Genomic DNA, 14,487 nt, shown 5'->3' with positions numbered 1-14,487 from the left:
AAAACTTTTTTTTATGTTTTGGATTAGCCGTTACCTTTACCCCAACCATTTTACAATTTTATTTTTATTTTTATTTCGCCCTCTCGCTCCATATTTTTTATGAAAAAATCCGTGAACCAAAAAATTAAATTGGTGTGGCCTTATCTACAAGTACAAACGCATTTATGGACAATTCAAAACTGCCCAGATTTCATACCCCACTATAAGTTCTAACGGCTTTTCAGTGGTTTAAGCCCTTGTCTAATATCACGGAGGTGTCTAGGCCCAGGGGCCAACTGCCGCGCGCGCCTCCCAACATCGTACAAACAGGCGTGTGTTTGTGTTTGTGCGTGTGTTTAATATTTAGCCCTCCGATATCTAAAGTGTGATAGCATTTTGGGGCAGCTGGTATAATTCTCACGGACATGTGTAGGCCACGTTGTTCTTTTGTTCACACTGAGAAAGCAACATGGCGCGAGGAACATGGGTTCTGATCGCGCTCCTCTTAGTGGTCAACCTTGTCCTGGGATTAGAAGAAGGCGCAAGGAAAAAAGGACAAAAAGGTGGAGGCCCTGAGGTAAAACCCGAACCAACGAAACAATCGGAGAGGGAAAGTCAGACTAAAACGCAGGCAAGTAAGAAGGCGAATTCGGCATCTGGGAAGGAAGCAGCTACATCTAAGAAAACTAAAGACATGGAAGGTGGACAAGACGAAGTTTTTGAAGAAGATACCGAAGAATGGCCTCCAAACGGAGTCACGTTAGAAGACGACCCTTCCCTATGGCCTGGGCATTTAGAACCAGTAGGGTCCAAGGCACCAGTCAAGAGGGTAGACGCGCGCAAAGGGTTCCCCTCCCCAAAAGTTTTCCTCGAAGAGTACGCTATCTCCTCCGTTCCTCTGTTGTTCAAAGGAGCTATAACGGACTCAGTGGCCTACAGGAAGTGGAATTCTGACGATTATTTACGGACGTTTCCCGAGGCTGCCACAAAGTTCCATCTTGTTGTGACGAAGAAGAAAGAAGACAGAACGCAGCCTCTCTCGGAGATGACTCTACAACAGTTCCTCGGCAGATATGCTACAGACGACATCTACATGGTCGAGACATTGCCTGAGTTTCTCAAGTAAGTACCTCTAAAGTCTCAAAGTCTCTAATTGTATATGCTCGAAGTAAGTTGAAATCAGTACATCAGTTACCCCTACGCCTTGCTCATATGTGTTTACTACATTGAGCTTTTTATATTATATCCATTTATATGTATAATGCTACAGTCAGTTTATGAGTACTACTATTTTTTAACTTAAATAAATAAGATACCAAAGGAGCTTTATTAACAGTAATATTAGACAGCATCACTCTTTCTGTTTTTGGTAATATGAAGAGAATCCTTCATCTAACGTACAAAATGGTATTAACAATAGATAAACAATACATGTACTATCATGACTCATAACTTTTTGAAATGCACACCTGTTGCTGTGGCACTCTCTGATTGGTCAGTTCCTTCTATGACATCACAAATGTATATTTGAATGTCGCATATACTGAACTGATAACATCTATCTCAGTGCATGACAAGTATGGTTTGTTTAGTCTTTACTAGAATTATAATTTCTACTGTGATTCTTTTGGGATATATGATTGTAACTGATACATTCATTCCTTTTGAACTGTTGCTTTGCACATTTTTTTATTTACATTCAAGTACCAGAAAACTTGCTGATAGTCTGATGTGGATATTTTTTGCAGAAAAGATGTTCCTATGCCAAAACCACTTCTTTGTGAGCCGTTTATTGAGATGCTGCAAGATGCGGTAAAGTGATAATTTACTATACAAAACATTAATTGCATTATCCTTTTATTATAGCAAAACCTACCATGACCTTTTTCTGTTTATTTTAAGTTGGTACCAAAACAATAGTCACTCTAAGTTCAAGGAGTTTTTTCCAACTTTCATCAAGAAAATCATGTTAAGATATCAAATAAAATTAATTTTGTTACTAAATTTGCAAAATTAACAGCAAATTAACCCAGTGAGTGCCATTTCAAGCTGCATACCATCTTTATTCTTGTCACAATTTGTTAGATATAAAGATCTAGAATTGGATTTTAAAAAAAGTTACTTGATAAAAACTTGATTGAAAGAAAATGGCCAAGAAAATGGACAGATGTACTGATTGTGTGCTCCAAGTCATGTGATCAATCAATGATGGACAGAAGGTACTGATTGGCTACTCCATGTCATGTGATCCATGATTGACAGCAGTGATTGGTTACTCCAGGTGTTGTGGTTCAGCAGTGGAGGAACCAGGTCTGTTCTTCACCATGACAACCTGGACAACATCAACTGTCTGCTGGATGGCAGGAAGGAGCTTGTCTTCATCAATTATCAAAAATACAAGAACAAGGTAAATAGATATAAAATACCATATATGTCTCTGTGGCCAAGCAGTAATGCAACCCCGCCGCTTGGCCATCTGGTTCCAATTCCGTGGATATGTGGGCCTGATTCGATCCCAGGGTCGGCTCAGCTTGTACATGTTGTAAGGGATTGCGTTCATCTTTCGAAAGGGACGTAAAATGGGGGTCCTGTATTTGAGAAGGTGCCTGAAGCACGTAAAACAGCCTCATTTACTCAGATTGGGTACCTACTGGCTGCAATAATACACCAAGGTGAATATATCAGATCAGATATTTTAGGTAACTCTTGTGTACATCTTAAGTTACTAGGATGAATGAAATTAATACTTTATCTTGGGTAGGATTAACAAGGGCAGATGTATCTTAAACAGCATTTGATTCTTTGTTTGTCTGAACTTTTGTCACTTGCCAACACTTTGACAAGTCAAAAATGTGTGAAAACATTTTACTCCTTTCGCCTTTTCGGAAGACAACTTTTAGCTTGGACAGAAAGGCCTTTGGGGAAGCTATGATCAGATCAATTTTTTTTCAAAGTTTTTTTTTCCATTTATATTCTTATTGCAAGGTTGGGCAATTAATTTCCCTTGAGTCTTCTTTTTGAAGTACATAATCCTATCACAAATAATAAAAGAATACCGAATGAAACTATTATTTTCACAAACATCATACTCTCCAAGTACAGTACTGTAAATGCATTTAAGTTCCCAGGGATTTAATTTTACTGTAGAGGGAAAAATGACTTTTTGTGGTGGTCTAAAGTTGGCGGTAGCACCATGCACTGTAGTCTCTTATAACTGCTGTGGAAAAATGTCCGCAGTGGTTTTATTAAAGTTCGCGGTGAAGCGGCAACCGTGAAAACCGCGAACATTAAACCACCGCGAAACTTTCTGCATTTAGCATATTGTATTCAACAATTGTTTGAAGTTAACTTTTTTTCTAATTCCAGGTGCCCATTGACCACCCAGATGACAGGTACTCCAGTATGGATGTGGATGCTGTAGATTTTACCAAGTACCCGGGCATGCGTGAGGTGGAGTACTACAGGGTTAACATGACAGCGGGGGACTGTCTCTATGTACCATATATGTGGTGAGTTGGAATCTGAAATCCCCCATTCCAGCCTCAGAAATACACTATATATTATAGTTTTCTGAGGGTTTCTGGAAAAGGCTGACCTGTCTACCTGGGACATGCCATTAGGCTACTAAGAACCCCCATTCATATCCTCACAAACGATCAGACACCAAATTAGACAGCCCAGGTACAGCTTAGCCTTTTCCATAAACCTAATTTCTGAGGATTAGATGAGTGCTTTATCTATTTGATGATAAATAGATATGCCTTAATAGCATGTTGTTAGCTAAAAGTTGGCTATAAAGCACATTTCAACATGAAAACAAGATTTGATTGCATAAACTCACAATCTATGATTACTAATTTATATCATGTTGCTATAGTTTCTAACACAGTCAAACCTGTACAAGTTACCATCTCTACATTAGGACCACCTGTCCAAATTGACACAATTCTGGTGATCCCATGTAAATCCCCTTGACACAAGCAGTAAGAATCCTGTCTATAGTGATCACCTGTCCACATATACCAGATTTTATCAGTCCCCTGATTGGTCTTCCTGGACAGTTTTGACTGTTTCTTACTAATTTCATCCAATCCGTGCGCAGGTTCCATCAGGTGAACTCGTACGGGCGTAACATCGCGGTGAACATCTTCTGGGACCACGATGCCAAGAAGTATGTGAAGATGCTGTCCAAGACCTGTGGCGACGCCCCAGATGATACGACTCTTGCCGACTTTGATTTCAAGGTCCAAGAGACAGAACCAGAAAACAGTCAGGATCTACTGTAAGTTACATACACTAGAAGACCCTAGAATTTTTCAGAATTGGTCATTTGCCTACCTTGTTCCTAGCCTGGAGCCCAGCCTTATTGTGCTTTTAGTTACTCCCCTTCTAAAAGCATAACATTAGGCTGGACTCCAGGCTACCTTGTTCAATGCAATCTGACTAAAAGTCAGGCTATAAACGATCATCTAAACCAAGGCAATTGGTGAGGAGTACAGTACTAGTATATGTTTGCACCTGTTGCCCTTTGAAAGATGTGGCTTTAATGAAGCTGCAGTTTGAGAAGAATCTGATAGGAGGGGCTTGTAAATGAATGGAAAAAAATCTCTTTATTACCTTCGCCAAGAAGGTCATGTTATGGTTAGAAAATTTTTTTTTGTCCCAGTATATAGGTCAATCTCAGATAACTTTGGTAGCTGTGGATGGAATGTCGCGATATTTGGTATTTGAGTTGCGGTTGCGTATAGCAAGGTTTTGTACGAAAATGGTACTGTTGGCGCTTTCTGTCGTGAGTGCAGCGGGGTGAGTGTGTGTGTGTGTGTATTTGCGTACAAGATAACTTTTGACGCTGTGGATCGTTTTGCATTATATTCGGTAGTTATTTAGGGGTTTGGAAAACGACGGTCAAGTTCGATAATGGGCGTCCTGGCGACAAGTTGTGGTACTGCAGCGGAGCGTCAGAGTTGGCGTTATAGTTATCCTGAAGTGGCAGGTTGAGGATTTTTGGCTAGTGGATACGTCTTTGGGTAGGGAGTAAATCGTGTAAGTTTGGGCCCCCTGGCGGCTTGTTTTGAACTGCAGTGGGCGATTTTGTTGTTATCTTTGAAAGAGAGTAAATCAAGCAGTGGTTGGTGGATTTGCATTATTTTTGGTATGTACATACCTTAGGTAATGATTAAAATCCTGAAATGTATTGTATGCAAATCAGGGCTTAATTTACATGATAATTAGAAGAATGTGTAACTGTAAATCCTTCAATTGACCTCTTTTCTGGACAGTCAGTGATAAGTGTCTAAATCAGGGCTTTAGCCAGCTCGAAATTTTTTTCCGTCAGCCAATTACAATCGTCGCGAAAACCGCGAAAATTAATTAGAAGGACTGAACTGAGACCTTGAAAATGGTTTTAATGAGATTATCGTATGCGAAAGGGCGCCGACACACATTGTCAACAATCATAACAATAGCAAAACAAACAGTGTGTGGCTTTTACGGCCGTGGACGGCGTCCCCAAGTCGCCTGTAGCTTCCACCAAGGATTTCTGTCCGTCAAGGTTGACGGATTGGTTTTAAAATTTTTCCGTCAGACGTAGCAAATTTCCGTCAATTGACGGAAAAACGGACGCTGGCTAGACCCCTGGTCTAAATACATCTGTGGTGCAGATTTGTGTTGTTCATGACATATTTGTGTCATCAAAACATAGATGTTATTGTTGCTAACACATTGTTTATTAGTTCTCACTTTGCAAGTGCCATGTTGTTTATTTGTGCACAATGGGAAGGGGTTTCTCCATTTTGATGTCAAGGGGTGTTTTTCCGGGCCTTATTTTGGTGATGCTTACATGTATGTGGCAGGGAAAAGTGGAAGCTTGGTGGTTTGTGGCCTTTTCATTACCTTCGCCAAGAAAGGTGAGTCTTTATGTAGGTCAACAGTATAACTGGAGAACTGATTGATGGATCTTTATGATACTTGGTATTGAGTAGCGGTCGCAGAAAGAAAGGTTGAGTTTGAAAATGGTTCGCCCGGTATCTTTCGTCGGTACTGCAGCGGGCTCAGTGTGTGAGTGTGTGTGTGTGTGTGCGGATAACATAACTTGAGAAGCTATAAAACCTTTAAGTCATTGATAAAGGCATTCTCCATAACGAACCATGATTGTTTGGCGAAGGTATGTGTTTTGTGGAACTCTAGTCTGTGAATCATTTGACTGTGCATATGACAGGCATCATTATGGGAGGCACTGTACTAAGTCAGACATTAACAGTTGTGAATTGAGTCATGTGTAAAGCATTTTGTTTCCTTTTCTCCCACAGAACCTACTTTGTTTCGTACCTTTCCAAGGAGAAAGATGCTAACTTGACCTTCAAGATGTTTGAGGGCAAGATCAAGAAGGTAATTAGCAATCAGAAATGTCTGTTTTTTTTCTTTAATTTCACTCATTTGGATCAAGGACGTTATATATTCTTGTATGACGTCCTTGTTTGGTTATTATAGGTGTATTAAGATGTGTCTTTTGCCTCCCAGGATGACCTGGCTTCAAAACTGACCAACTGGACAGACGAGTGTACCCAAGCGGCTCAAGAGGTGAGTGGACAATGAAATCCTGAGGGGCATAATCAAAAGCAAGTCATGTTTCAAGTTAACGTTAGTCAATTCCTTTTCATTGAATTCTTACCTTTCTGTGTGATCTCAATCTAATATTTGTCCGTGCTAATTTGTGTACGACTTACTGTTTAACATTGACCTTTGACCCTTCTGTACAGATGTTTGATGGGCTGGACGACAGCGGGAATTTCGTATTTGACTATGATGACATGGATGGTCTCACACGAGAGGTAAGAAGGTCTCACACTCACCATCACATGTTGACTTAGATGCTGTGCTTCATAGCCAAGTCATGTGTCTCATTTGTGTATTATCTGATTAGAAAGAAAAGCAATTAATTTTCATAGAAAAATTATGCATATCATTTGTATTTGTGACAAGCGTTATTGATATCATTGATCAAATCAAGCTCAGATTGAGACAAGTTTTGTTTTCATTCCCACAGAAGAAGGAAGACCTGAATGCTTTGTTGCGGGACAGGATCCACGACCTCAGTGACATTGCAGATGACCAGGAAGCAGAACTAAAACAGGTGACACTTTTTCTGTCTTGAAATATCTGAAACTGCTCTTATTCAAACTTGCCTTTGGGACAAACAATCTCAAAAACATAACTGTATTCAAAATAGCAAGGAACAAGAACCTACAAAAACAATGATTTGAAAGGATTTGGATGCCCTTTTCCCTGAGGCCATGCAGATTCGATTATATGGATGATATCAATTTTCAGCTGTTTAAAAAAAAAGAAGTATTTGACCATACTGTAAATGTACAAAACAGCTGCAAAAAGAGCAAATATATATGCCATAATTGAGAGTGAAATATCCAAAGACTGGTATTTTTTGCCTGTGTGGATTATATTGTGTTCAGCACCAAGGACAGGCATGTTTGCCTGTGTGTGGCAATATGGCTACTAATGCCATAGAGTGCCAAAATTAGTCCCAAAGTCAAAGATGATGTGAAAGAACAAAAATTATTAATCTACTTAGTATAGCATACTCTGTGTTTTTAGTCATTTGTTCAGCTGTCCTAACCACTTAGATCTCATAATGAAGGCAACTTTTTTCCAATATTGTTTTTTATTACACACTCGCATCAGTTTTGGGGTTCCCAGAATATATCATCCATATAATCAAATCAACTTGGCCTTACTAACACTCTCCTTCCAACCCCAAGGACTTGGTGAAAGATGTGGGCAAGAGACAGATGGATAAGTACCCCGAACAGATAAAGAAGATGATTGACGACCAACTGGCAGCCATGCTGGGCCAGAAGAAGAAGCCTTCCCCAGGCCTGGACGACAAGACAAGCGAGGAGTCCTACAGCAGCAAGGAAGAGATCAAGGACAAGTTCAGAGAGAAGCAGAGAGAGAGGGAGGAGGAGAAGAAGAGAGAAGAGCTCCTGGAGGATGAGTTTACTGACTTTGCTGTTGTGGAGGAGGAGGAGGAAGTAGAGGAAGTCCTAGCAGAGGATGATGATGATGAGGTTGCCATAGTAACAAAGGTTTCCAGGGAAACCAAAGATGATGAATCAAAATCAAAGGTTTCCAAGGAAACCAAAGATGATGCATCAAAATCAAAGGTTTCCAAAGATGATGTATCAAAATCAAAGGGTTCCAAAGATGATGTATCAAAATCAAAGGTTTCCAAGGAAACCAAAGATGATGCATCAAAATCAAAGGTTTCCAAGGAAACCAAAGATGATGCATCAAAATCAAAGGTTTCCAAGGAAACCAAAGGTGATGCATCAAAATCAAAGGTTTCCGTGGAAACCAAAGGTGCTACATCAAAATCAAAGGTTTCCAAGGAAACCAAAGATGATGCATCAAAATCGAAGGTTTCCAAGGAAACCGAAGGTGATGCATCAAAATCAAAGGGTTCCAAAGATGATGTATCAAAATCAAAGGGTTCCAAAGATGATGTATCAAAATCAAAGGTTTCCAAGGAAACCAAAGATGATGCATCAAAATCGAAGGTTTCCAAGGAAACCAAAGATGATGCATCAAAATCAAAGGTTTCCGTGGAAACCAAAGGTGCTACATCAAAATCAAAGGTTTCCAAGGAAACCAAAGATGATGCATCAAAATCAAAGGTTTCCGTGGAAACCAAAGGTGCTACATCAAAATCAAAGGTTTCCAAGGAAACCAAAGATGATGCATCAAAATCAAAGGTTTCCAAGGAAACCAAAGGTGCTACATCAAAATCAAAGGTTTCCAAGGAAACCAAAGATGATGCATCAAAATCAAAGGTTTCCAAGGAAACCAAAGATGATGCATCAAAATCAAAGGTTTCCATGGAAACCAAAGATGATGCATCAAAACCAAAGGTTTCCAAGGAAAGCAAAGATGATGCATCAAAATCAAATATGGACAAAAAATCACAAACAGCAAATAAACAGAAGCCACCTAGGAAATCAGATGATCATCAGGAATTATGATATTGGTGATAAATGAATTGCATTCCTGCAAATATTAGCCTTAAGTTAGAAATAGTTAAGCTAATTGCTTGTTTTATTTTGAATATGTGAGGTAATGTCAACTTGAAGAATATGATCTTCTAAACGGTCAGGTTCTTTCTCTGTTGATTTTGAATTCATTCCAACTGTTACTTGCTGTGTTCAACGTGCTGTCTACACAAAAGTCTCTTACTTTAACTTCAATTGATTAATAAGAATTGCCTGGAAATGAAATATGAATATTGTGATTCAGGTTGAGGTGCATTGGAGTTTGTTTACAGTCCTGTAGTTTTATCACTCGTGCAAAATCTACGAGAAAAGATAATACAGTGCTTATGGAGAGAAATGTTGTCTTTTCATAATTATCTTATGGAGCACTTCGACAGTGTGTATCATATAAAGTCGTCTTTATGTATTTACAATATCCCGTCTATACCATAGTTTCAAAATGTTGTGTCGCAGAAGTTATTGTTATGCAACGGACGAAATTCTGACTAAACACATAACAGAAACCGGGATGAATTCTAATGTAATTACACGAGAACAACTCACTGTAAATGGCCGATAACACATTGCAACTTCAGTCATTGAAGACCACACCAAGAACGACACTAGACCGAGAGTTGGTTGAAATTTAGAGTTATCAACAATCTCAAGTACACCTCAAATTATTTCATCAATCTATCAACGTTTAAAAGATATTTATTTCCAGACCTTTCTATCTGAAATCCACAACGATAAAAGAGTTGCGACTGCAAAAAACAAACTACGAACATACAGACTATTAAAACAATATTATAAAGAAGAAGAATATCTGAAGATTGCCAATGTACGCCACAGATCTTCCATCACAAAACTAAGAATCAGTTGCCACAAATTACGAATCGAATCAGGAAGACATAACCACACTCCTCTAGAGCAAAGAATATGCCAATTTTGTAGTTTAGGGAAAGTAGAAGATGAAGTACATTTTACTATGGATTGTCCTTTGTATGATAGCGATAGGAACATTTTATTTGACTATGTGTTAAGTAAATATCCCCACTTTAGACACTTGATCAGTAAAGAGAAGTTTATATTCCTGACAGCTTTTGATAAACCAACTCTAACCAACCATACAGCTAGCTACATTTATGCAATTACCAAGAAGCGAGAGGAAGTCGAATGTCATAGAATAGATTAGACGCACATCTGCATATATAGATGTGTATGATTGTTCCCATTGTTACATATATGTGATTCTTACCGTGTGACCTGTACTTAGCCCAGTGGGGCAAAAATGTGCAATAAAGGTCTTCATTCATTCATTGATGGCGGTATACCAGTACAAAACCGTTTTTTCTTATTGGACCGGTCCGGAAAAACCTGGTCCTGAAAAAATCAGTAGACCGGATGTTGAACCAATAAGAAAATGAACAGATTATGCCGACACTGCGGCGGCAGGCGTTCAAGTGTTTTGAGTCTTATTGGCCAAGAAAATAACAAGAGCGCAGTAGAGGAGGTTGATAGTCATAGTCTAGATCTACAGTCAAACTTGTTCAAACGTAACAGAGGCAGTTAGCGTTATTAGAGTATGTCGGGAAGAACAACCTCAAGCCAGCCGTTCACACTTACGCCACATCTTCAGAAAAGACTGGAGCCGCATGTTCCCCGTATAGGAACTTTATTCGAACCAACACACAACAGGTGCAGTTAGCGTTGTTTGCGTGAAGATAGATTCCTCTGTAGTGAATCCCAGATTCCTCTCTAGCGAAATGGACCATTGTTTTGAGTATCACCCATTCATAAGTTTTCTCAGTTCAGGTATTAAGGTTCAGATAGGTCCACGCCTGTACCTCATCCTCTGGACCTGGACCGTACCTGTACCTGAATTTTCTGTACCGCGGTACCCACCCCTAGATTAAGGTGTATCAACAGCTTGCAATTGTCTCAAAGATGGACCTTATGCATGAAATAACGGTGCTTATTATTCCTCCTATTCATGAGGCTTTTCTTCCAACACAGAACGGTAGACCACTATTACAATATAACACTAGCATGCTAGTACATGTACAGCCATAGTTACACTCAAGCCGGTCTTTTGGGTAAATTCCATACCATTGTTATGCTTCAAAAAAAAAATAATAATAATAGCAAGCTCAATTCAAAGAGATCCCGAAATTACTTCTCCACAAGGTTTTGAAAATATTTTCTATGCAGTAGTTACCTTTAATGTTTCTAGAGTTAAAACAGTGATTTTCATGCATTAAGCATTAAATTTCCCATTTAATTTTCTCATGAAAAAGTAGATTTCCATATAATATTCATGTATTAGTTAGCGTTATACGTATCAGGACAAATTCCCAAGTCGCCATTCAATAGTCAAATACTAGTAGTTCAAATAATCCAGTCATGTGTAAACCACTAGTCGTTTGAGTTATGTCCTCAGTATTTGGACTTAGGGACAGGTTTTGCCATTATGGAAGTTCGGAAAGCTTCTACAATATCAAGGTCCTTACAAAAATACGTATGGTCATGTGGAAGGTGTTTGAAATACAGATACTGGACGCAAAACTCCATCACTACATCCTTTAACCCCTTGTCAATCACCATGACACAGAAGGTTATCATGCCTGTATACTGGCTACAGGCGTTCTTCACGTGGTTTATGATGTGAGCCTTACATAAACCCTCGTCCTTACAGTGTATGTCTATGTGATACACCCTGCCCCGGGGAGTCATGTAACTCCCGCCGAAACTAAGACTCTTGGCGGCCGGTACATTCGAGTCGACAAGGATGTAGCAGCCCGCTTCTACTAACTTCTTCATGTTGGGTTCAGAAAGTTTGTGCGGATCCCAGTCGACAAATACGGTACCCTCAGACAGTACCGCAGCCGAGAAGGCCGGCGGCAGCAGGCGGTGGATGTCGGTAGGCTGGTAGGGTACGAGGGCCGGGAGGGACTTCTGCGCGTCAGTCAGCCGGTCCTTCATGGGGGTTACGTCCCAGCAAAAGTACATCATGTTCTAGACAGACAAAGTGGAAATTGCTGACGTCAATACTCCAGATGGAATGTGATTTCAGATTAGGCCATTTCGAATCTTCTCTGTTTCCTGAAGCGGTCAACGAAATGAATAAACAAACAACCAACAAACAAACAAACACTGTACTGTCCATACCCGGGACAGGCTCTAAAATCATGATCACTCCGGATTCTAGTCATGCTACATGAGAAGTTTCAAACCGACACCCCTCCGGATACTAGGGGCCGCCCCTCCTCAGACAACGGGCTTTTTGTGTTTACTTTCTGACGGGACCAAGAATCATAAATGTTTTCGAGATTAGATGACGGTTTGAATCGGGCTTTTTTCGCTGGGGTCGGAGCTGATTTTAAGTCCGAATCAAATCAACCGGGGCCCACCCGAGCCCAAAAACACAGTAGTCTCTGACTAGGGTATAACAGAGTGGGGTTGTGCTATACACTTGTCACGAGGCGACAGCGTCACGGATAACCCCTGGAGTGGGGAGTAATGGAGAGCAGATGTAGAGGGGTTGGGGTGAGTGACACGTAGGAGGGGAAGGGTATTCGACCTAGAGACGTGGCAGGGGAAAGACGTGTCCAGATTGTCCGCCCAGAGCACTGAAAGATCCTGTAATAAAGTCTATCATCTCCTCAGACATCATGCCTCTGTCCTGATCCCTGACTCACTACCTGGCCACCGTGACACACTGACTGGGGTATAACAGTGTGGGATTGTGCTAAACAGATCATATAATACTTACAATCACGGATTTGGTCCTGAAGGGCAAGTCGCTGTCCAGACGTTCGAGGTCTTGTCGCTCAGTGCCTCTCAGTGCATATAGCATTTTGGGCGGTCTCCCCGACATTTCAATACTTTTTGCAAAAGCACGAGTTCGCGTGGCTGTCGCGAATATTTTTGACAGTCTCCTGCCTTGCAATTTTGTAGCCGTGCGGAAGGTTTTACAAATACATCTTTCCCTGCCATCCTGCAAAACCTCCACATCGAGGAAGACCTAAGGAAAAACAATAGTATACTTTTTCCCGTTCAATATCAAAGCCTACGTTTAATGATTCATACATTGAAAATGATTTCCCCCCATTCGTTGGTTTCTTATCAGGACCTATTATTAGATTTTAGTGAGACATAACTGGGACACTTCACGTTATTTGCTAGGTTGTTAGTGCACAAGTTAATGCAGACTTTCCTCTCACTTTTTCACGTCAACTTTCGGAACAAAGTTCAACGTTCTTATCTTTAATCTCCACAAAATCTTACCACTTCCCCATCGACCTCCACCAGGAGAAACACCGTATCGGGATCGTCCACAAAACCGTGAAACTTGGCCGGCAGGTAGTCAAAACCGTCCCGAAAGGTGTCCGGAGACGCCATGTTCATAACGGCCTGGTAGTCGTCGTGAGTCGCCTCTCTCACAGTCATCCGGGATAGCAGATCTTCGTCCTAAAACAGCAGCAAGACAGCTTCAGAACCAGATCTAGAGTTCCGCGACCACATGTACTTTCGTTAACAATTATCATTTCTCATCAACTTTGCAATGTATTACTAGTACCAAAGTGTAACGGCTTGAAATTTTTCTGGTACAAAATTTGTAAGTTAGTACACAATTATTTTAAATGTAATGTCATAATAGATCTCAAAACCATCATACTAGGTCATAAAACAGATTATCCATTCAAAGTATCCGATACCTATGTTACAATTAATTTATTGATTACTATAGCAAAATATGTCATATTCAAAAACTGGTGCAGAAACCAAAGTAAGGGTGACTGGTGACATCTACAAATCTTTTAAAGTTGATTGCTTTCTATATCTAAGTGACGTTAGGAAACAGCACAGAAATGTCCTGTCACGCTTGTAAGAAATGTTTCTATTACACTGGTGTGATTTGTAATGTACTTTGTATTTTGTTGAATAAAGCCTGAAAATGTATTACTAGTACCATGTCTAAAGATTTCAACAGCCCAAGGCATGATTAGACAACACTATACTGCAGTCGCAAGTGGACCAACGGCACTACTGTTTACGGACAGAAGGGGTCACGTAACAGTATTTTGTAATGACACACCCCTGTTTGAAATATTGTGTATTTAGCGACAGAGAGTGTCATTTTTCCAAGGCCTATTGCAAGGATTCTTGTGTTACAGCTATAGGCTCTCGCGGGGTCCAGATGATGAGCACTTGATATCATTAATTTCTGCTAGACAAGATCAAAAGTTTAGAAGACGAGTGACCTCAACCTGTGAGGGGTGGTATGTTTGTACAGTGATGGGGTCATATGACCCATATCTTAGCATCCGAAAAGTAGTTCACTCCGGCGTTTATTATACACTATATGCAGTCGCTTCTCACGCTGACATTTATTATACACTATATACAGTCGCTTTACTGCTGGGTAGCAAAAGCGAACATATAATAGGAGCGAAGTACTACCCGG

The 14,487-nt window shown here is 40.2% G+C and overlaps 2 protein-coding genes across 7 annotated transcripts; one reads left to right on the top strand and one right to left on the bottom strand.

The window, feature by feature from the left end:
* The first annotated feature begins 146 nt into the window (after positions 1-146).
* LOC118423565 lies at positions 147-10,173 on the top strand. 6 transcript variants are annotated; one of them, XM_035831767.1, is made up of 13 exons: positions 147-1,101; positions 1,728-1,791; positions 2,261-2,386; positions 3,346-3,488; positions 4,082-4,261; positions 6,288-6,366; positions 6,499-6,558; positions 6,738-6,809; positions 7,025-7,111; positions 7,755-8,159; positions 8,220-8,414; positions 8,514-8,591; positions 8,787-10,172. In XM_035831767.1, exons 1-13 carry the CDS (start codon positions 449-451, stop codon positions 9,012-9,014), a joined length of 2,370 nt encoding a protein of 789 aa, XP_035687660.1. In that variant the 5' UTR covers positions 147-448; the 3' UTR covers positions 9,015-10,172. The 6 variants fall into 6 exon arrangements, with proteins under 6 accessions (XP_035687660.1, XP_035687656.1, XP_035687659.1 ...); XM_035831763.1 differs by having other exon boundaries at positions 8,631-10,172; XM_035831766.1 differs by having other exon boundaries at positions 7,755-8,081; positions 8,514-10,173.
* A 505-nt stretch (positions 10,174-10,678) lies between these two features.
* On the bottom strand, positions 10,679-12,956 carry LOC118422427. The gene is made up of 2 exons (XM_035829992.1): positions 12,793-12,956; positions 10,679-12,035 (listed from the first exon to the last, which is right to left on the bottom strand). The coding sequence occupies exons 1-2, from the start codon at positions 12,895-12,897 to the stop codon at positions 11,457-11,459; spliced, it is 684 nt and encodes a 227-aa protein (XP_035685885.1). The 5' UTR covers positions 12,898-12,956; the 3' UTR covers positions 10,679-11,456.
* Positions 12,957-14,487: the final 1,531 nt, after the last annotated feature.

The sequence above is a fragment of the Branchiostoma floridae genome, chromosome 9, assembly GCF_000003815.2.
Source record: "Branchiostoma floridae strain S238N-H82 chromosome 9, Bfl_VNyyK, whole genome shotgun sequence".
Classification (NCBI taxonomy): domain Eukaryota; kingdom Metazoa; phylum Chordata; class Leptocardii; order Amphioxiformes; family Branchiostomatidae; genus Branchiostoma; species Branchiostoma floridae.
The sequence above is the reverse complement of the archived record's forward strand: the minus strand, read 5'-3'. Positions and strand labels throughout refer to the sequence as shown.